The following is a 24592-nucleotide window of genomic DNA, read 5'->3' on the forward strand; positions in this document are numbered from 1 at the left end:
ATGCGGTCTCGTCTCTCTGAGACGAGATCGAGCCCGCATCGAGACGTGATACGGATGCTCTTATTCTTTCTTTACTTAACTTACTTAACACAATTTTTCTTTAATTGCGTGCCGAAAAGAAACGTACCCCACTACCGCGGAAAGGAGGGAGTATATACAAGTGGTGGGACTCATTTAATTATTTTTTTTTCGTTCACTTTTCTTAATATTTTTAAAATTTCGTGCTAAAAAGAAATTGGACACCTATTCAAGGACAGAGGGAGTAGCATCCAAAAATAAAAATATACTCATGGTAATATTAGGAGATACTAATACAGAAAAATGTTTAATTCAAATCAAATGTGAGTACAGCCTCCCGGCAACCTATCTTGACATGAACAAGAACAAATTTTATTGAGAAAAAGTAACAGAAACTGGCAGCCCTAAAACAGTTGTTTTTCTTTCCATTTTTCATTTTCTTTTGGAAAAAAAATTGGCTCTACAGACTACATCAATTTGGGAATGTCCGATGAAGAACATCAACTAACAGAACTCCATCATCAGAGGTCTGACCGCTTTTCCACACTATGAAATTTGATGGGAAGTAATTAGCATCATTCCAAAGCTTCAACGATGATAGTGAGAAAGGACCTTGAGTTCTCCCTTGGGGATCAGTGTAGTGCCATACAAATTCCTTTGGGTTTTCACCATTTATACCTGTACCCTCTTCCTCTTGCACATCATCTTCTGAGTCGCCATCGCTTAATTCAATCACCGTAGTTGCACTTGCTGGTTGAGGGTTCTCTTCTCCAGAACATATCACCTGCGTAGCAATATTGGTCTCAAAGGGAGTTGTAGTAAGTGGTTGTTCTGGCTCTTCCCGACCCTGAGGGTGCGGCATCTCATCACTGCTGTCGTTACAGCTCACTTTAGCAACCAGCACTCCTTGTTTGATAATATAAACTGATTGATCACATACGAATGCGTAGATATTAGTGCAGAACAAATTAAGGTAATTCACCAAAGTAGTGTTGCAATGTAGGAAAAGAGCAGATATGATGGGAAACTGTCAATATGCATCAAGAAATGCAATAAGGAAATGACTGCTGGAGCGATATCAAGCATTTGTGAGAAATCACAGGATGAATTTGAAAGCACCTATGAACTGGCTTTAACTAGGTCCATCCTATTAAATAATACTGGCAAAAGAAGAAAAGGCTTCTTCTATTGTCCATACAGCATTAACATATGGTGACAGAATAATGGTGTCTGTCTCTTAGAACACTAGGACAATGGCCCCAACGCTCGGAGAAAATCAGGAGAGCCCAATGAGGACTTACGTGAAAGTGTTTTGGGTGCTCTAAGTCCCTATGCCTCTTCAGTTTTAGTGAATACTGATCGAAAGGTGTTAATCGTTTTAATTTGAATATTGATTGGACCTCAAGAAAAAGACACAAGCGTGAAGTTGCAAAATTGCATTCTCAAGTGCTGAAAAGTGATAAATACTAATTTTACCTTTTTTATCCTTGTGAGGGATGTCTACAGCCGAATCAATGCCTCCATTCGGAACTTCGAGATCCTTGTGAGGGATGTCTGCAACCCAATTAATGCCTCCATTCTGAACTTTGAGATCCTTGAGGGGGATGTCGGCAACCCAATTAATGCCTCCATTCTGAACCTCGAGCGTACGTGAATCACTTAAATTAACTTTACGTGGAGTGTCAATCTCTCGAGGCCCTAGAAATCGGTTCAAAACATAAAGTTCAATGAGTTCATGAGACTACATAGTTAATGACTACTGATATTGTATGTCTTTATAGGCATGCTTAATGATTACATATGCTGCTGTGCTGAAGAACACTTTTATGTATAATAAGTATATATACACCACAATTTACACGTCATGAAACATGCAACTTAGAATTGGATAATTCAGGCAACAATTCATAAGACCTATCGAGCAGAATTACAGACAAGACAGTGCACCTGCAGCCTCTGGACTGGAGATGTCAGAACTTTCCTTAATAGGAGTAATTGATTTTGGAGAGCAGGCCCCTAATTCTGCTTTTTTGGAAGCAGCGGTTACCGTAGCTTCGGGCTCTAAATCTTCAGCAACCACTTCAGGAATTTTTGACAATAATTTTTCTCGTTCAGATGGTTTCTGTAGCAATGTCCTTCTTTCTAGGTAATCGAACTTTGTAAATTCTAGAGGTTAAGGAAACAATGCTGCCCTTCAAATGAATTGAAGACACGAATAAATAAAACAGCAAATGCTATATTACAAATCAAGTTCCAAAAAAGCTGCACTGCCTGAGTAGAAATATGAAACCTTGTTACAGAATATAGTAGACGTTCTGGATTGTTATAGCATCTCAGATTAGTCCAAAGTTATTGAGGTGAAAATTGCATCATGGGGAAAAAGTAAAACAGCATAAAAGATTACACATGTTGATGTTCTACCAGAAACAAAAGCAACAGACAAATGATCCACTGGAGCAATTTTAACATTGCTTGCAAGATACAGAGCCAAGAATATATGCCATATGGGCTTTGAACAAAGAAAGTACTAGAAAAAAAAATAATATCACCCCTTCTCCTAAACTTGAAGTACAACTCCTTCATTATCGATTGCCTTAAACTGATAATACGACAAAATAGACGATTATTGTTAACCATGGTTCTAAGCAGAAATTTGCTAAATGCAAATTGAACAACAAGAAGGTAAATTTCCAAGATATTGAGTGCAGAAAAGCATTTTAGAACATGAAGAAGTAAGTAGATCAAAGGATATTCTCTTTGCCATCCTTTCTCATTGGCATGTTCAATACGCATTTGCAACAGAGAAATTTCTTTAGCAATCCACTGGAACCAAATAAAAAAGGATCAGGCAGAGGTATCTTTCTTAGGTTACAAACTGTAAGAAAAGTAGTATGATAGGAATTATATGCACCATTAGCAGATTGTAATGTGAGGATGAAATCACAATAATGTCCTAACCTTTCGATATGTAGTAAATTTGTAAAACACTAAAACATATTAAAAATATACAGAAAGTTCCTGTTCCTCAGTTTGAAATATTAGATGCTCAAATGTTTATTTTGAGAAATCTGATTAACTCTTAATTTTTAAACCTCACTCTGATGTGTATCATTATTCACAACAATAAATCCTAATGGAGTTAACTTAACAAATTGGCTTCTGATATGAGAACCCCACCTGAACCACTCAAACCACAAAGAATAGATTCATGCTATCAAGGTGCAGCAATATACAAGGAACCATCAAATTGAAGCATACGAAATAAATATAATTTTCACCATGATCTTCTCTAAAATCGATGGCCATGGACTTCCATGTGGGTCAGGAAATGGTTCCTAAACGGATGTATTTGTAATTTGTATGTGAACACAATAGTTAAAAATAAAAGGTAGAAAAATACAGATTATTCAGGTCAGCAAGATCCCACAATGAAAATAGTGGACAAAGAATATCTTTAGTGAGTGTATGTCATCAACAATTCCAAACAAACACAAATAAGGTAGTCCCAATCGCAGGTATCTACCACAAACTGCATTTTTAGTTCTATAGTTAACAATGGCATACATCCTAAGATCACATACATAAAGAAAACATATGATGTGTTGAACTTATACTACTTGAGTGTGAGTTGAATAATATGGACAATGGTAAAAATACTAAGACATGGAAGAAAAAGGAAAGTAGCAGATCTTACATTATTTGTTATATCAACATGAAGTGCTTGGGCCTTCGATTGAACCTCATCCTGCAGTTATGTAGGTAAAATTTATTTAAAAATTGTGAGGTAAGAATTAGAGACTATAAGAACATACTATTATTCACCCTAGCATGAAGAGAGAGAATCAGTGACAGAATTAGTAGTTAGCTCCAGTCTCCAGATAGAGCACTGAGAAAGGTAAATGCGAATGGTGGCTTTAATTGAGTACAAAGAGTTCCTTCACAATTATAACAGCAGTAGCTGTAGCTGATAGTATCCTATTGGCCAGATTAATGAATTTCTGATTATAATCACTATTTTAAATCAAATCTATGTAGTTCCAAACATAAACGCAGAACAACAGAATCATTTACACTCAACAATTGTAGACAATATAACTGCAGCCAATTTCTACTATTGCATACATTTTCCCATATCAATCTCAAATTTTCTTCTGCTTTTCGGCATATAATAGGTAAGAAAAAGATGGAAAGTATGAGATACCAATTATTGGGAGTGGAATCTGATCAAATTATCTGTTTAATCTCCCCAGTTTCAGAATTTGTGGTTAAAGTAAAAAGTTTCTTGTAATCAAAACAGTGTAACAGTACCCATAAATAAAAATGTCATAGCTCATGAGCAAACAAAAGTTTGTTTTTAGTCAAAATTCTTACAACGGTAAGCCTATTAAGTGAGCCAGCTTTAATCCTGTCACAAACATCATCAACTTCTTCCTGAAATTAAGAAACAAGGATGAGGCAATTCACAGATGACAAAAAGCTGAAATACTATTCTATTACAAAGTAAATTCAATTGAGAGTTCATATCATGTTAGTACATGGACTCACATTAGTAAACTAAGTGCAATTATATGATATCTAAATCACTGTCATAGCAATAAGTTCCTCCATCAATACCTTTTGAGTTTGGAAGCAAGACATAACAAGGGGGTAACGTATACAGATATACTACAAGTAAACTTACAGCATCTAGCAGAAAATTTCCAGCATGAGAGTGAGACACCCAAGTACTTATTAGTGGAGGGAGCTTGGTGTTTAAGAACATTCAGTTATAACAGACAAGAGTAAGATGATTTCCATGTTAACCAACTTTGGATACATAACAGCATATGATATGATTTTTTGATAATCTCACCAGTGCTACAACACTCATCCAGCCTAGCCTACACCATCTCTAAACAGTTCAGGGTTTAGAGAAACTTACCTTAGTAAAGTTATCATCTGAGAGCATGGAAATGGTGACATCCTTAAAAAAGAAGTTTGAAACTCTTAGGTGGATTTCAATATCAGCATCACCAGTGCCAGAAATCTTCTCTATACCTGTGAAATAACAATGTTAGTTAAGCAACTGACAATAATAAACACAACATGACCCATATATGCATGAAAGCAAATAGAGAATGACATGACATTTCGATCATGGCAAGGAGAACAGAAAAAGCTGGCCAATCAAACATTACATGCCCCACATGCAAGGGAACTAGAAAGAATTTATATTTCAATCTGAAACTCCAGTCGTTTCATAAGAGATAGCCAGTCAAGTAACTTGGATGGCATGAGCATGCAACCAGAAAGGACAAGATTCTTTGAGAAAAGAGATTGGACTCTCCCAATGTCAACTAGGCATAATATTACAGTAATTGCCAAAAAAGTATTGATAAAATTAGCAACTGAAATCTTGGACCAACCAAACTAAATAAATCAGAAAGCCAACATCAAGTTTCGCAGGAAAAACAGTCCAACATTTCCTAATCACTAATTTAAAAAAATAAAACCCTCTGCACATTTTTAAGTAGGTAAGTCAAATTTAGAATAAAACTTATACAATCCCCAAGCATTCTCTAACAGAAACTCTGAAGTGGTGAAATAGCTGGTTCAGAACTCAGATACAAAGTATAACTCATGGATAAGGTAGGACATTTCCCAGTCGAATTAATGAGCTTCTACTATCTTACTTTGTTTTTCGCAACATTTTTCCTTCCGCATTAGAAGATAAGGAACAGACACTAACAACAGAGGCTGATAGCAATATGATTTGAGTTACTACCAATATTCTTCAACCATGCAACCTTATTCAGGCATATTCAAAAGAGAATCTGACAAGTCCAACTGTTTACAAGGTACCTATGGGCAAAGTAGCTAAGTTGCAATAATAGAAATAGGCATCACTAACATGGCTTAGAATAGTAAATTGTACACAGACAGTTAATCACCTGTAACTTTTTGAAGCTGGAAGCGATTTTTTTGATAAATGTCATTAGGGTCAGATTTCATCCTAACAAAGCTCCCCAGTATTTTAAATTCAAAGCTTTCAGGAAACTTGAGAAGGTCTTGAATTACACTTTTCTTTAAATAAATAAGTTTGATATTTTCAGGAGTAACAGCAGCATAGCAGCTTTTAGGAGTCTTAAGGACCTTCTTCCTCTGACTAATAGGAATCTTTTGAAATTCCACCAATTTTTTTTCTGCATAATCTTCATCTGAGCTGCCGAGAGACTCATCATCGGAGTCGTGGTTTTCAGCAAAATGCTCTTCTAGCATATCAAATACTTTTATTCGCGACATGGTTTTCTTACCAAAGAGAGCGTAGAGTCTCTCATCACAAATGACTTTTTTCTTCTTTTCTGCACTCCTAAGACCATTATCATTTATGTACTTGTTGATGAATGCTGCCACCTCCTGTCGTGGGTGCTTTTCGCTAGTATCCTTACCAATTGCTTCTAGAAATTCAATTAAAGGCCTAGAACCCCATCCAATAAACTCGATTTTTCTTTTCCCAACTCTTCTCTTCCTTTTCGTAGAAACAGGTGACTGTAAACCGGAATCTTCCACCCAAAAGGTGTCTTTCATACTGTTGCAACAACTGAAGAAAACAAAAGCTTCTAGGGCGGAGCAGCAAGGCTTATGGCATGCAAAAATATTTTGCTATGCACAAGTTGCTCCGTTTAGTCAGCTATAAAGACTCGAGCGCTTCACGTTCTGTCACAATAAATAAAACTAGAATTAAAATTCATTTAGCCGATCAATGAAAATAACTGGTCTTGCCAAGCAAGTTCATATAATGACAATCTACATATGACATGACAATGCTTTTCCAGATAAAGTGAGAAGCCCTACTGGACACAGCAAGAACGATCAGGACAATGCTTGAGCATATATCAGATGATCGTATTTTGTTTCTCACAAGGTGAAAAGAAAGATGTGAAATTTCTTTTATAGTCAGATACTGCAGCATCTTTCACAATGATAAAAAAACTCCCAATAATTTCAGAAGAAGAGGCAAACAGAGGCAGGATTCGAAGTCATGCCAACAAAGCACAATGAACAAATTCTTGCTTTAAGAGAGACCAGGCAAAAACGTATCTTCCGTGTACTAAAATTTACATTCTGTCAATGATATACAAATCACTGTATGGTGCTGAACATCATTCACTTGCACATGCCCACACAATGTGCATAATGCATGTATACATGATCTATCGAAAGTATCATTGACAACTAATATAAATCACTGTATGTATGCCACCGTAGATCGATTTAACAGTTATACTGAATTAAGCATTTAATAAATGTGGCTTCATTGTTCCATGTGATTTCACCTGTATTCATTGGAGAAGCACAATATGAAACAATAGTGCATGCAAAACTTCATGATTTATTCAGCCAATGCAATCACCAACTGAATTGCAAATGTCATTCCCAGTAGCATTTGTGCAACATAACCAATCTCAATTTCCGTTATCATTCTGCTTCTCAACAGCAGAACTTTGAGTTTCTATCGATTAATGCATATTTAATTTCAAAAAATGAAAAACTGAACCTTCACTTATAAATTTACAACGATAACTGGAAAACAAACTCAATGAAATGCTGCTAAAAGATTCAAGTTGAGCTCCTGTGATTGGGTGAAACGCTATAAAATTAAAATTAGGACTTACATTGATTTTTTTATTTGGGGGTGGACTCTAATCGAACAATTAACGGTAGAAACGGTGGGCAATGACTCTTTGCAGTGGAAGGAGTCGGTGGCCTGTGCCGAAAGTAAGAATATTCAGGAAATCATTTGGTTTATTGTTACTGGAATTGGCAAACCCAGACTGATTTTCATTGAGTCTTTTCTTTTTATTTTATGCACTTTTTTCTTTTCTGTATAATGTTCGATTTCTTCTAAATATGGGTGATTCCTTATTTACAGCCTTTGATTCTAATTATGTTTGCATATTTGTTTTTTGGGATTTTATCCCAGAAAAGTAATTTGATTACTTAATTTTCAAATTTTTATGTTTATTTTAATTTTTAATTAATCTGGAAAAATAATCAGAATCTTGAAAGAAAAAAAAAAGTAGTAGTACTATAATTTTTCAGGATTCTATTTCCGAGATTTTCTAGTATTGTTTTTATCAGTTTTAGGATTTTTAAATAAAATATATAATGGAGTATATTATTTTAGACGACTATTATTATTATTATTATTATTATTATTATTATTATTATTATTATTATTATTATTATTATTATTATTATGTTATAAATTAATAATTAAATTATTACTTTATATAATTTAAAGTAATGAATCATAACTTAATTATAAATATAGTTATAATTATATTTAATTAATACTATAACTAATAATTTATTAAATTATGATTAAGGTAATTAAATATTATGGTACTTATTTATTATAAATTAATAAATAATTATTAATAAAATTTTAAAATTATAAATTATAAATTATAAATTGTATACAATTATAATATCAATAAATAGGGGAATGTTATATTGCTAACTCAATATTTAATTACTAACTACAACTAAATAATAGTCATTAGATATTCAAATTAAGGGTCTAAATCATCAACCCCGTAATGTCAATACGATCAACAAAAAACATCAATAAGGGTATTAAGGTTAATTTAAAATAAATTAGTTGCAACTAACTTTTGAAAAATATCTCATAACTTTAAAACGCATATAACTTTCTCGATTTAAATTATTTTTTCGCATAACATATATCAAATTAAAGATAATTTCATAAGGATTCTAACGAGATCTCCCTTGCATATGTTCCGATGTCAAAATTCGAAAAAAAAATCAAAAATTTTCATAAATCTTGTTAACAGCTTTATCAATATACGGCACATAATATGTCAATACAATGCTTGTACAATGTCAATGTGAAATTGTATTGACATTGTCATGTCTTTGTGTTGATGTATTTCATACACTGTATTGACATTGTGCTTCTAAACCCTAAATTTGATAGTTGCTATTATCTTTTTAATATTAAAAAAATAAAAAATGAAATTACACATGGCAAATTGTAGACCACAAGATTTCTAAAATCATATGGTTTTAAATTAGTTGTAGTTATCAATTAAATGATGAGTTAACAATTGATCACTCTCATACTTATGTCGTTATTACATTTATACTATTATTATAAGTTTAGTAATGACTTGTAATGAAAATCCTAATCTAATTATTTAAATTATGTTTATAATAAATATAATAATTAATCATAATTATATTTTTAATTATTAATTTATTAAAAGTTCTTATTAAAATTTTAAAATTGTTGATTATATGATTATTATTAATAATTATTTTATTAATAAAAATTTAATATTATATTTCTACTTTAATATTTAAATTAGCAATAACTAAAATCTCGATAATTTCTAAATACAGTGAAGTCGTTAAGAATCTTAATCTTATAATTCATATTCCCAATATTCATTTTCTTTACTAACTTTACGTCCATAAATAAACATGGCCAGATTCTAGTTTCTAATATGATTAGTATAATAATATTAGCTTTGATTTTGTAAAAGTATAAAATTGTTTTGTAAAATAAAATGATTATGCTAAAAGAGAAAGTGAAAATTAAAACAAAAATATTAAACAAAAAATAGAACATAATTATAATACTCCTATCTGATATGATAATTTAATAAAAGTTAAACATACTCGTTTATGAATCTGATTGAATTTTATATTATTTTTAATATGTTTAAATGAAAAAAATATCAACAATAAAATTTTAAAATATTATTAAAAAAATAGCAGATTAGCAGTTTGTGTTTTGAGCGCAACAGTAAATGTTGTGTTTTGTTTCACCATATAGGATCTCCTCTGATGATATTGCAGAAGCTGGCACGATTAAGAATGTTGATGAAACGGCGAATTTTTGATGTTTGTAAATGCAGGAAATAAATGAAGATCAACACAGAGATTTTACGTGGTTCGATTTACTGAGGTAAATCTACGTCCACGGGGAGAAATGGGGGCAGGTTTGTATTGCTTGATCTGCGAATTACAGCTTACAACACTGGCCTGCTTTATGATATTCTCTCTAGAGAGCTTTTTAGAATTTAACAGAAGAAGAAGACCTTATCTATCTGACCTAGGTTCTATTTATACAGTGAACCAAGATCGTGGCATGCAGCATTTATTAGGTAGTGGATGTCGTGGAGATCGTGGCGACCTTGCATGGGTCCACTATCCTGCATGAGTTAATGACTGCTTGACACCACTAAATAGATCGTCGGTGTAGTGGAGGTGGAAATCTTGCATGAGTCCACTATCTCCTAGTTCGGTCGAATACTGAGACCGAACTGCTGAATTATTGCCGAGCAGCTTTTGCCGATCTGAGAGTAGAGCTTGATGCCGACCTGAGAGCAGAGCTTGATGAGTTTGGCTTTCACCGAGTTGTAGGCTGGGGCCGAACTCTTTGGTTGTGCCGAACTGAACTCTTTAGTCACGCCGGACTGATACTCTTTAGTCATGCCGAACTGATACTCTGTCTTGGGCTTTACTGCTGTTGGGCTTGTTTAGTACGTACTCCATCACTACCCCCCCCGAAAAGCGAAGTGAATCACTTCGGCATTCTGGATAAAAGTATGGGGTAAGTTGATGTTGTCCACGGTCTCATGAAGTGAACTCTTCTTTGACCGGACTTGGTTTGTGTCCTAATTTGGCGAGTTTTATCGCTCGGATCGGACTTTCCGTTGTCCTAATTTGGGGATCGGACTTTCCCTTGTCCTAATTTGGGGATCGGACTTTCCCTTGTCCTAATTCGGCGAGTTTTATCGCGTGGATCGGACTTTCCCTAGTCCTAATTCAGGCAAGTTTTATCGCGAGAATTGGACTTTTGTTGCAGTTCGTTTCAGACGAAGTGCTTGTTTAAGCTGAATTGTGGTCTTGTATCCTCTTTAGAAGCTTTGACGCACAATCGTGGGCTTGTTGCAGCTCGTTTCGGACGAACTGCTTGTTTAAGCTGAATTGTGGTCTTGTATCTTCTGTAGAAGCTTTGACTCACAATCGTTTAGCTTGTATATGTTCTAAGAAGGGGATCAGCCTTCGAAGAACAAGATACCTCAGTTACATTTGTAAGAGACGACACTCACTGATGAAACGGCGAATTTTTGATGTTTGTAAATGCAGGAAATAAATGAAGATCAACACAGAGATTTTACGTGGTTCGATTTACTGAGGTAAATCTACGTCCACGGGGAGAAATGGGGGCAGGTTTGTATTGCTTGATCTGCGAATTACAGCTTACAACACTGGCCTGCTTTATGATATTCTCTCTAGAGAGCTTTTTAGAATTTAACAGAAGAAGAAGACCTTATCTATCTGACCTAGGTTCTATTTATACAGTGAACCAAGATCGTGGCATGCAGCATTTATTAGGTAGTGGATGTCGTGGAGATCGTGGCGACCTTGCATGGGTCCACTATCCTGCATGAGTTAATGACTGCTTGACACCACTAAATAGATCGTCGGTGTAGTGGAGGTGGAAATCTTGCATGAGTCCACTATCTCCTAGTTCGGTCGAATACTGAGACCGAACTGCTGAATTATTGCCGAGCAGCTTTTGCCGATCTGAGAGTAGAGCTTGATGCCGACCTGAGAGCAGAGCTTGATGAGTTTGGCTTTCACCGAGTTGTAGGCTGGGGCCGAACTCTTTGGTTGTGCCGAACTGAACTCTTTAGTCACGCCGGACTGATACTCTTTAGTCATGCCGAACTGATACTCTGTCTTGGGCTTTACTGCTGTTGGGCTTGTTTAGTACGTACTCCATCACTACCCCCCCCGAAAAGCGAAGTGAATCACTTCGGCATTCTGGATAAAAGTATGGGGTAAGTTGATGTTTGTCCACGGTCTCATGAAGTGAACTCTTCTTTGACCGGACTTGGTTTGTGTCCTAATTTGGCGAGTTTTATCGCTCGGATCGGACTTTCCGTTGTCCTAATTTATTTAACAGAAGAAGAAGACCTTATCTATCTGACCTAGGTTCTATTTATACAGTGAACCAAGATCGTGGCATGCAGCATTTATTAGGTAGTGGATGTCGTGGAGATCGTGGCGACCTTGCATGGGTCCACTATCCTGCATGAGTTAATGACTGCTTGACACCACTAAATAGATCGTCGGTGTAGTGGAGGTGGAAATCTTGCATGAGTCCACTATCTCCTAGTTCGGTCGAATACTGAGACCGAACTGCTGAATTATTGCCGAGCAGCTTTTGCCGATCTGAGAGTAGAGCTTGATGCCGACCTGAGAGCAGAGCTTGATGAGTTTGGCTTTCACCGAGTTGTAGGCTGGGGCCGAACTCTTTGGTTGTGCCGAACTGAACTCTTTAGTCACGCCGGACTGATACTCTTTAGTCATGCCGAACTGATACTCTGTCTTGGGCTTTACTGCTGTTGGGCTTGTTTAGTACGTACTCCATCACTACCCCCCCCCGAAAAGCGAAGTGAATCACTTCGGCATTCTGGATAAAAGTATGGGGTAAGTTGATGTTTGTCCACGGTCTCATGAAGTGAACTCTTCTTTGACCGGACTTGGTTTGTGTCCTAATTTGGCGAGTTTTATCGCTCGGATCGGACTTTCCGTTGTCCTAATTTGGGGATCGGACTTTCCCTTGTCCTAATTTGGGGATCGGACTTTCCCTTGTCCTAATTCGGCGAGTTTTATCGCGTGGATCGGACTTTCCCTAGTCCTAATTCAGGCAAGTTTTATCGCGAGAATTGGACTTTTGTTGCAGTTCGTTTCAGACGAAGTGCTTGTTTAAGCTGAATTGTGGTCTTGTATCCTCTTTAGAAGCTTTGACGCACAATCGTGGGCTTGTTGCAGCTCGTTTCGGACGAACTGCTTGTTTAAGCTGAATTGTGGTCTTGTATCTTCTGTAGAAGCTTTGACTCACAATCGTTTAGCTTGTATATGTTCTAAGAAGGGGATCAGCCTTCGAAGAACAAGATACCTCAGTTACATTTGTAAGAGACGACACTCACATAGACAGACACAACGCACGTAAGACAAACAAAAACGCACATAGGCAAAGAGAGCAAATAAAAAACAAGGAAAGCACATAAGACTGACTGACTGGACTGTCTCTTTCAAATGGAACTTCTTGAGGTTGGAAATGTGCCATGTTCGGGGTACCTGTTCTCCTGACATGTGAGCCAATTTGTAAGACCCTTTGCCGAGGACTTCTGACACCCGATACGGACCTTCCCATGTGGGTTCGAGCTTGCCCAGCTTTTCTGCTCGGCTTACTTCGTTGTTTCTCAAGACGAGATCTCCCACTTGAAATTGCAGCTTCTTCACCCTTTGGTTGTAATACCGGGTTACTTGCTCCTTGTACTTGGCTGCTTTTATGCACGCCAATTCTCTTCTTTCTTCGGCTAGATCTAATTCGGCTCGCAGTCCATCATCATTCATTTCTAAGGAGAAATGTAGTGTTCGTGGACTGGGTACGCCGATCTCAACCGGAATCACGGCTTCAGTGCCGTACACCAGACTGTACGGAGTTTCACCGTTGGAGGTTGTGGGTGTAGTTCGGTAGGACCATAGGACTTGAGGGAGATTTTCTACCCATTGTCCTTTGGCTTGTTCTAACCGAGCTTTTAACCCTTTCACCAGGATACGATTTGTTACCTCCGTTTGTCCGTTTGCTTGTGGATGAGAGACCGAAGTGAACCGCTGTTGAATATTCAGCTCTTGGCACCAATTCTTGAACGTCTTATCGGTGAACTGAGTCCCGTTATCCGAGATGAGGATGTGGGGTATGCCAAATCGGCACACTATGTTCTTCCAGACGAAATCCAATGCCTTCGAGCTCGTTATCGTAGCTAATGGTTCAGCTTCCACCCACTTCGTAAAGTAGTCCACGGCAACGATTAGGAATTTCATTTGCCGAGGAGCTTGAGGAAGTGGTCCCACTATGTCTATGCCCCATTGCATGAAAGGCCAAGGGCTTTGCATAGTGGATAGATCGGTCTGCGGCATCCTTGGGATATTTGCATGGATTTGGCACTTCGGGCATGTCTTGACGAGCTGCACTGCTTCTTGTACCAAGGTTGGCCAATAATATCCCCATCTTAGAACTTTTTTAGCTAAAGCTCTAGCTCCGATGTGGCTGCCGCACGATCCTTCATGAACTTCTCTGAGGATGTAGTCCGTCTCTTCTGGTCCTACGCACCGCAATAACGGCTGGAGGTAAGACTTTCTAAAGAGGACTCCTTCATGAAGTTCATACCGAAGTGCTCGGCACGTGATTTTCCGAGCTTCTCTCTTATCCTCGGGCAATTGTCCCTGATCCAGATACTGCAAGATCGGCGTCATCCAGTTCGGCGAGTTAGATACTGAATGTACCTCGGCTTCATCAATGCTTCGATGCATTAATTCTTCCGCCTTTGAGCTCGGATCTGAGGCCAACTTACTTAAGGTATCTGCTCGGCTATTTTCCGCTCTAGGAACGCGGATTATCCGAAAATAGGAGAAACTTCGGCTGATGCTTTGCGCTTTGTCCAAATACTTCTTCATTCTCTCGTCACGGGCTTCACTTGTACCCAACATGTGATTCACTATGACTTGTGAATCACAATGGACTTTGAGAGATTTGACGAGCAGACTTTGCGCTAACTGGAGTCCGGCAAGGAGGGCTTCGTACTCGGCTTCATTATTAGTAGTGGGGAATAGGAACCGAAGTGAGTAGGTTACCTCGTGTCCGTCGGGAGCGACGAGTAAAATACCAGCTCCACTTCCCATCTTGTTTGAAGCTCCATCTACGAATTCGCTCCAGCAGTCTGGCGGCTCTACTTCGGATTCCAAGGGCTGTGCTAGTTCGGCATCAGCAGACTTTTTCTGTTCGGCAATGACAGGGATTGCTTGATCGAACTTGGCCTCTGTAAGAAAATCTGCCAAGGCTTGTCCCTTGATGGCTTTCCGAGGTAGGTACTCGATCGAGTGTTCTCCCAGCTCTATGGCCCATTTGGCGATTCTGCCTGATGCTTCTGGCTTGGTCAAAACTTGCCGAAGAGGCAGATCGGTTAAGACGCATACCTTGTGAGCATAGAAGTATGGCCGCAGTCTCCTTGCTGCATTTACTAACGCCAGAGCAATTTTTTCCAGAGGTTGATACCTTGTTTCTGGACCTCTTAATGCTCGGCTTGTAAAGTAGATGGGAAACTGCTTTAGGCCTTCTTCTCGTACAAGCACCGCGCTGATGGTTTGATCTGAAGCCGCTAAGTATAAGAATATTACTTCGGCTTCGGTTGGAGCAGAGAGAATTGGAAGCTCGGCTAGATAACTTTTGAGCTCGTCAAAGGCCTTTTTCTGCTCGGCTCCCCACTCGAACTTTGGTGCTTTTTTCAACACTTTGAAGAACGGCAGTTGCTTTTCGGCTGCTTGGGAAAGGAATCGATTCAGTGCGGCTAGACATCCGGTTAGCCTTTGCACGTCATGTATGGACTTCGGCATTGCCATGTTTTGAATGATTTGAACTTTTGAAGGGTTTGCCTTGAGTCCGTCCTTTGAAACCCAACAACCCAGAAATTTTCCTGAATCTACCAAAAAGGTACATTTTTGGGGGTTGAGTTTGAGGTTGGCTTTTCGGAGCACGTCGAGAGTGGATTTGAGGTTGTCTTCGTACTCCGAAGTGCTTTTGCTTTTGACAACTATGTCGTCGACATACACTTCAACCTGTTTCCCGATGAGGTGCCGAAAAAGCTTGTCTACCATCCTTTGATAAGTGGCTCCGGCATTCTTTAAACCGAATGGCATCTTTTTATAAGCGAAAATGCCGAAATCGGTGATGAAAGCTGTTTTCGGAGCGTCACTCTCATCCATCAACACTTGGTGATATCCTTTGTATAAATCAAGAAAACAGAAAATTTCGAAACCTATCAAAGCTTCTACTTTTTTATCTATATTCGGAAGGGGATAGCAATCTTTTGGACAGTGCTTGTTTAGATCGGTAAAATCTATGCACATCCGCCATCCTCCTCCTTTTTTCTTGATCATCACAGGATTGGCCACCCAAGAAGGATATTTCACCTCGAATAGTACATCCGCTTTTAGTAATTGGCGGACTTCGTCATGGATGACTTGGCTTCTTTCTGCCGCAAAGAGTCTTTGCTTCTGTTTTACCGGCCGGATTGAAGGATCAATATTTAACCGATGAGTGATTACCTCAGGGGGCACTCCGGTCATGTCCAACGGAGACCATGCAAAGACATCTTTGTACTCCTTGAGGAGCTGAATGGTCTTTTCCCGGAGTAGAGGCGTTCCGGCGAAGCCGACTTTGACCGTTTTGGATGGATCATCTTCGTATAACTGAACGGTCATTGAGTTCGGCCCTGAAGTGACTTCGGTCATCTCGCTAGCCTCCGACTCCGGTTGCTGTGATTGCTATGCTTGATGGTGCCGAACTGATTTCTCGGCACTTTTAAGCGCAATCTGCAGACATTCTTTTGCTCTTTTTGATCACCTCGGATGACCGCTATCCCACCTTTAGTGGGGATCTTGATGGTGAGGTGATAAGTAGAGCAAACGGCCCGAACTGTGTTGAGCCAGTCCCTCCCCAGGATGATGTTGTACGGAGACCGAGCTTTCACCACAAAGAACTCGATCATCGTATTGGAGCTTGTAGGCGCTTTTCCCACCGTGATCGGAAGGCTGATAATACCTTCAGGGCGGGTGTCCTCCTGGGCGAAACTTTTCAGAGGAAGTGGAGCCGGACTGAGCCGAGCTGGATCCACTTCCATTTTATCGAAACATTCTTTAAAAAGAATGCTGACTGACGCTCCTGTATCCACAAATACTCTGTGGATCAGTTTGTTTGCCACTCCGGCTTGAATGACAATAGCGTCTTGGTGAGGAGAGATGGCTGGGACGGGATCGGCATCTGAAAATGTAATCACTTCGTCTTTCTTCAGCCTTTTGTGTGTTGGCTCCTCTTGATTGGAACCTCTGCGTTCTGCTTTTAGGGACGACTTAGTCTTCCCGGCAGGGAGAGCATCAATAGTCAGGATTACTCCATCGTATTGCGGCTCGTCGTCGTCTTCGGGATCCTCATGCCTTTTCGGATCCTGAGGATTACAGTTCGCACTTCTCTGCCTTTTGTTCTTTTTCGGCTGCTTGCTTTGGTATTTTTTTAACGTTCCTGTTTTCACAAGAACATCAATACCTGCAGCCAAATCTCGGCACTCCTCGGTATCATGACCGTGGGTTTGATGGAAGGAGCAATATTGATCCTGAGGTCGCCGCGCGGCTGATTTCGTCATCCGCTTTGGTCTTTCAAACATATCGGAATGTAGTTCGAAAATTTCCGCTCTTGACTTGTTCAGTGGTACGAACTGAGCGGGCGGCTTCTCAGGATTGAGACGTGGCCCCAATCTGCCTTGTACCGGTGCCCTTTGAATTCTTTCAAAAGGAGTTCGGCGAGGAAGCACCTGGTCGCTTTGATCGGGCTTCCTTTTGTCTCCTTGGGATGAGCTGTCTAACGACCGTTTTCGACGGTCTGCCTCATCCGCACGAGAAAACTGGTCCGCAATGTCCCACATTTCTTGAGCTGTTTGCGGACCGCACTCCACGAGCTTTCTGTAGAGAGCTCCGGGCAGGATTCCATTTTGGAATGCCGAGATGATAAGTAGATCATTGAGATTATCTACTTGTAGGCATTCCTTATGGAATCTCGTCAGGAAGTCGCTGATCTTTTCGTCGCGACCTTGACGTATAGAAAGCAGCTGAGCCGAAGTGATTCGGGCTTCCGCTTTCTGAAAGAACCTCCTGTGGAAAGCATCCATGAGATCTCGGTAGGATCTGATGCTGCCTTGAGGAAGGCTGTCGAACCACCTTCTGGCGTTCCCGATGAGCAGCTCGGGGAACAGCTTGCACATGTGGACCTCATTGAGACCCTGGTTCGCCATATTATATTGATAGCGTCCCAGGAAGTCATGAGGATTCTCCAGCCCGTCATAAGTCATTGACGGTGTCCGGTAGTTCCGCGGCAAAGGAGTTCGGGTGATATCGTCCGAGAACGGAGTCTTTAATGCTCCGTACGTGGCGAACCCGACATCTCTTCGGTACGGAGGAGATGGAGTTCTCCTGTGGTTCCGGTACCGAGGAGGAGCAGGAGCATGTTGAGGTTGAGGATTCTTTCTCCTGGAAGACACGTCACTACTGCGGTAGTGACTTTCATGTCTGGATGAGGAGGGAGAATCCGCTGTTGTCTTCTCCGACTGTTGGCTCTTCTGCAGGAAGGTTAAGAATTCCTCCTGCTTCTCGGCCAAGAACAGCTTGACAGCCTCGTTCAAATCAGGCTGCTGGGAAGACTCGGTGTGTGGACCTTTTGAGCGGCTTGCTCCTTCTCCGTGAGAACTGGAAGTAGATTTTTCACGAGGCTGCTTTCCAGGCCTATGGGCTGCTGGATTAGCTTCCTCATGGTTATCACGGACGGAGGCACGGGTGTTATGTGATCTGGTATGCATTTTTTTGGTAGAAGAGGATCAAAAACTCGCTTTATCACAAATTTGGTTCTCTGTTTCCCACAGACGGCGCCAGTGATGAAACGGCGAATTTTTGATGTTTGTAAATGCAGGAAATAAATGAAGATCAACACAGAGATTTTACGTGGTTCGATTTACTGAGGTAAATCTACGTCCACGGGGAGAAATGGGGGCAGGTTTGTATTGCTTGATCTGCGAATTACAGCTTACAACACTGGCCTGCTTTATGATATTCTCTCTAGAGAGCTTTTTAGAATTTAACAGAAGAAGAAGACCTTATCTATCTGACCTAGGTTCTATTTATACAGTGAACCAAGATCGTGGCATGCAGCATTTATTAGGTAGTGGATGTCGTGGAGATCGTGGCGACCTTGCATGGGTCCACTATCCTGCATGAGTTAATGACTGCTTGACACCACTAAATAGATCGTCGGTGTAGTGGAGGTGGAAATCTTGCATGAGTCCACTATCTCCTAGTTCGGTCGAATACTGAGACCGAACTGCTGAATTATTGCCGAGCAGCTTTTGCCGATCTGAGAGTAGAGCTTGATGCCGACCTGAGAGCAGAGCTTGATGAGTTTGGCTTTCACCGAGTTGTAGGCTGGGGCCGAACTCTTTGGTTGTGCCGAACTGAACTCTTTAGTCACGCCGGACTGATACTCTTTAGTCATGCCGAACTGATACTCTGTCTTGGGCTTTACTGCTGTTGGGCTTGTTTAGTACGTACTCCATCAAATGTGTTTGGTAGAGCTGGTAAAGTTATCTTAGTTTAAACAATATGCATTTTACTTATTCGATTTTCTCCATATATATATAAATATAAAAGTGAACTACAAAAATGTCCTTGAACTATGAGTTTATCTCGCTCATAGTCCCTGGATTTTAAAAATATCGTCAGTAGTCCCTGACTAAGGGTTTATTTCGAAATTAGTCTTTTGGCTATTTTTTATCCGAAAATGCCCTTTTAAGCATTTGGGCAATTTTGCCTTTTCCATTTTAACTGTTTCAATCTGATATTATTTGATGTACTAAATCTGATATTATTTCAAAAATTATCTTCTTCTTACCTTTGTCATCCTTCACTTTATTTCTTTTTATTTCAATATTAGATTTAATTTTAATGATGTGTGTATGTTTAGTTCCACTTAGGTTATTTCCGTGTTAATACAAATGGTGTTTTGGTAAGGTGTATTAAATACTTCCTCCATCCGTCCTAAGGTAGTTGGGACATTTCTTTTGAGCACATGATTTAAGAAATTAATTTGGTAAAGATTAAAGTGAAGAGAGTAAGTAAGAGCTAGAATAAAGTAAGAGAGATGAAGAAAGAGTAAAGTAAGAGAGAGAACAAAGTTTTTACCAGAAAAGAAAATGACTCAACTACCTTGAGAGTTGAGACAAATGAAAACGGAATACGACTCAACTACCTTGGAACGGAGGGAGTATAAATTTCTGCAAAATTAATAATGCGAGTAAGTTTGATTGCGGCTAGGTCATTTCCGTGTAAATATGGATGGTGTTTGGTAAGTTGTACTCCCACAAGAGTACATATTTTTGGTTGGGCACAGATTTTAATGCATAATTAGTAAAGTAAGAGAGATGTAAAAAGAAAAAGAGCTTAAAGTATTGTTAATAGAGAATAGGTCACACCTTTTTAGAGAGAAAAGAGTTTCCAAAATTAGAAAATACATACTCTTGTGGGACGGATGGAGTATTAATACCCACTCCGTCCCACTAAGATGTTCATCTCTTCTTTTTAGTTTGTCCCACTCAAGATGTCCACTTTCTATATTTGGAATAAATACATCTCCTCTCTCCTGATTAAAATATTCAACTATTTTTTTCTCTTTATTTACGCCACCTAACAACTCATAAAATTTCATGTCACTCAAGAATTTGGACATCTTGAGTGGGACAGGGGTAGGACATGTTTATATAAATTTTGCCCAGATTAGCCTTAATACTTGTACAAAATGTCATTTTTGTCTACCTGCTCTATCCAATGACAAATCATTCACGCGACGATCTTTATGACGATTAAATTTACCTACAAAATCCTCTCTCCAAAGGAAATCGGCCACAACGTAATTACGTTGACAGATTTTTTGGGTGATATTATGTCTTACAAAAGCTTCAATGCATGTTTCATAAGTGAAAAGCAAGATCTATTTAGTCGATTATGTGAACTAAATCTATTTATTGTTATGAACATTCATTGCATGCTTGAACACATTCCATTCATGGAAAAGAACAATAAATCGTATATCATGAACTACTACAGATTTGAGATTACCTATTGATTCTCTAAAGAATCGAAGTGGCTAGCAACTTCTACATGTGTTGTGTACTGCAAATCTTCTGATTTATTTCCAAACTTGTATTATAATATATTGTGTGGAGAAATCTAATAGAATTTTAGGATCTGATAAATCTAGAAATCGAAATCTGATAAAAAAGAGCGGGCAAAAATATCGACCACCACATAGGAGAGCAGGCGCCGATATTAGCCTCACTAGATTATGATTTTTGTTTCTATCCGGTCTCCTATTTATTGAGTTGTGGTGGGCTAGGTTAACGACTCATGGATGTTGGACTTGGGCCAACTTATTGGACTTGTGTTATTGAATTAAAATGTCCTTAATTTAATATTAGCCCAATACAATATTATTTTGGACCTACTATAGAAGACAATATTGATTGCTCGTCCAATCTCAAATTACGAGTAATACGGACTTTCTCTTTTATTAATATATTTTTTATGCTAAAGATAGAAATATTCATCATATTTTTCATCATACTTATATAAAATGAGTTTTGAGCCATTAATTTAGACATTTTTTAAAATAAATTCGGATTAAACAATAAGTTTTTTTAATAAATTTTTTGTATAAAGAATGTTAATGTCATTGATTACAAATTATGGTGGGACTTGAGAGACATTGTAACAGTCCTAGGAAGCATACTCGACCCAAGAAAATATTATGTGGACATTTCATACCAAAGTAGAATTATGAGGTGGTGTGTCAAACTTTAATCTTTAACAAATGAAAATTTAAATGGCTCAGATTCAATTAGACATGTCAACCCACCTATGATCCCTATAATATAGATTTCTATTACAAATTATTCAATGAATTTAAAATGAAAGTCGTTAAAAGTAAGAATTAATGGAGGTTGACTATCAACTGATTTATGAATATATGGTAATAAGGGTAACGACGCTTCTTAGGTTTTTATGTTTTTTATCAGGGTTTAGGGTGACTACTCAGTCATTGGAATTTAAAACGAAAGAATTTGTGTGGTGCTATGGAATGAGAACAAAAAGAAATAGTAACTGATTTCATATTGATAAAGGGCAAATTGCCTTAAAAGTTATAAATTTTTTCCATTTTTCGGTTTTTCCTACGAACTAAAAAATTGACATGTGATGTCATAAACTTTGCATTCGGACGCCATTTTCCCATGACGGGTTTTCCGGCCATGAAGCAAGCTTACGTGTCTTTTCAAGCAGACTAGCCTGCTGAGTCTATAACTTGAGAGGCATTGTAATGGTCCTAGGAAGCATACTCGACCCGAGAAAATATTAGGTGGACATTTCATACCAAAGTGGAATTATGAGGTGGTGTGTCAAACTTTAATCTTTAACAAATGAAAATATAAATGGCTCAGATTCAATTAGACATGCCAACCCACCTATGATCCCTATAATATAGATTTCAATTACAAATTATTCAATGAATTTAAAATGAAAGCCGTTACAAGTAAGAATTAATGGAGGTTGTCTATCAACTGATTTATGAATATATGGTAATAAGGGTAACGACGCTTCTTAGGTTTTTTATGTTTTTTTATCACGGTTTAGGGTGACTATTCAGTCATTGGAATTTAAAACGAAAGAATTTGTGTGGTGCTTTGGAATGAGAATAAAAAGAAATAGTAACTGATTTCATATTGATTAAAGGGCAAATTGCCTTAAAAGTTATAAATTTTTTCCATTTTTCGGTTTTTCCAACGAACTAAAAAATTGACATATGATGTCATAAACTTTGCATTCGGACGCCATTTTCCCATGACAGGTTTTCCGGCCATGAAGCAAGCTTACATGTCTTTTCAAGCAGACTAGCCTGCTGAGTCTATAAGTTGACGTGGCTGTTGACATGTCAATCTGCCCTAAAGGTCACAAGCTATTCCCATTTTCTAGTTTTTCCCACGAACTAGAAGATTATCCGGCTGACATGTCCTTTTAAGCTGGCGTGGTTGTTGAGTGTGTACCGGCGTCTTAAAATTATGCTTACTTGTATTTAACCCACAAAATCCCCAAATTTACCCTAATTCACTCTCCATTTTTTACCCTAAATTCGCACCCCAAATTCCCTTCACTTCATTCTCAAATAAGTGCCGACAACGATGAGCACGACGGCGACGAGACGCTTTTGCGCAGAGGCGGAGGAGTCACTTTCCTGATTCTTAAACCGCCACGTCGACTGACCTCAACTTCTTCCCACTCCGCTTCCTATATAGGATAAATAATAGTAACAGCAAGAGAAACAACCTTAGAACAAATCCAATTGCAATTCCTGCAATGGTGCCACCACATAGCTTCTTCTTCCCTCCACCGCCGACACTCGCAGCTCCACCGACTAGGGCTGGGGAAAATATCAAAAAATGATATATCGCTCGTATCGTATTGAAAAATATCGAAAAATTATCGAATTTTCAGTATATCGTAATTTTCGATACGATACGATACCGTATCGTAAGTTTTCGATACGATAACGATATGAATTTCCTTATATCGCGATATATCATTTTATATTGAATATATGATATATATCGATATTTTCGATATACCGAATTATATTGAAAATCAATACATATTGAATTATCGATATATACCGTATATATCGAATATATTGAAATTCAATACATATTGAAATTATATTTTTCGATATATAGGTATTTGAAATGGTACGATATTTTGGTATATCGTATCGATCTTTGATATATCGTTCTGAACGGTATATCGAATTTTGGTACTATATATCGAAATATCAATACGGTAATGATATTGATATTATCCATATCAAAAGTTCGATATATCGAAACTTTCGATGCGATAACGATATGAAATTCTTTCATATCGATATTTTCGATACGATACACGATATAACGTTTTCGATACGATATATCGTATCGACCCAGCCCTACCACCGATGGCAATAGCCAGAGTTTCGGGGAACATGATGCCAAGAGGCTTCCCACAAAGAGTAGTGCTGAGAAATGATTCCTTCGATTTTTCCACAAAGTCTTTCATAATGGAGCCGTTTAAATTGTTGAAAGATACGTTGAATTGGACAAGATTTGGGAGCTAAAGTGATTATTTTTAAAAAAGGGAAATTGAAATTGAAACCACACATTCAAACTAGAAAATTGACTGAATTCGAACAGATTGACAAATCGCACATTCAATCGCAATTGACCAAAATTCGATTGTTTGAAACGGGAAAAAAATCAAAATTGGATTACTACAGAAATCGCGACAGGAGGGAGAAGAAATTGCGACGAGAGAATGGGAAAAGTTCGTGGGAAAAACTGGAAAATGGGAAAAGTTTGTGACTTTAGGGAAATGAATTTCTGGCATTTTCCACGTCAGATTCAGGCTTGCCACGTGCACAAGATTTCGACAGGAAAACTCAAGGGTCGGGTCAAATGGGAAAGTTCAACAACCTGGTAAAGTTCATAACATTATACATCAATTTTTTAGTTCGTGGGAAAAATCAAAAAATGAAAAAAGTTTATGACTTTTAAGGTAATTTGCCTTTGATTAAATTAATTGCTTTTGCCGATCATGTTATCGCATAACATAAATGGCCCCACTAAATTTTCTCATTTGTGGCTTCAATCAAACCTTTGAACATGTTTATAAACGAAAACAAAATGTGTTGTTATATTAGCGAGGTTACAAAGAGAATATTAATAGAAGATGACGATCATATTACAATCTTCTGGCCTTTGAACATGTTTACACACTCAAATATCTTCTTGCTCTCCATCTCTGCTGTTCT

The 24592-nt window shown here is 38.3% G+C and overlaps 1 protein-coding gene across 4 annotated transcripts; it reads right to left on the bottom strand.

Moving 5' to 3' along the window:
- Positions 1–263: 263 nt before the first annotated feature.
- On the bottom strand, positions 264–7869 carry LOC121773445 (uncharacterized protein At5g08430-like). Of its 4 annotated transcripts, XM_042170303.1 has the most exons (10): positions 7674–7869; positions 5949–6714; positions 4940–5055; positions 4390–4449; positions 3713–3763; positions 2771–2841; positions 1966–2177; positions 1559–1716; positions 1495–1504; positions 264–942 (listed from the first exon to the last, which is right to left on the bottom strand). In XM_042170303.1, the coding sequence occupies exons 2-10, from the start codon at positions 6583–6585 to the stop codon at positions 491–493; spliced, it is 1767 nt and encodes a 588-aa protein (XP_042026237.1). In that variant the 5' UTR covers positions 6586–6714; positions 7674–7869; the 3' UTR covers positions 264–490. The 4 variants fall into 4 exon arrangements, with proteins under 4 accessions (XP_042026237.1, XP_042026239.1, XP_042026236.1 ...); XM_042170305.1 differs by having other exon boundaries at positions 1495–1716; positions 6312–6714; XM_042170302.1 differs by having other exon boundaries at positions 1495–1716.
- Between the last annotated feature and the right edge of the window lie 16723 nt (positions 7870–24592).

The sequence above is a fragment of the Salvia splendens genome, chromosome 17 (assembly GCF_004379255.2).
Source record: "Salvia splendens isolate huo1 chromosome 17, SspV2, whole genome shotgun sequence".
In the NCBI taxonomy this organism is placed as follows: Eukaryota; Viridiplantae; Streptophyta; class Magnoliopsida; order Lamiales; family Lamiaceae; genus Salvia; species Salvia splendens.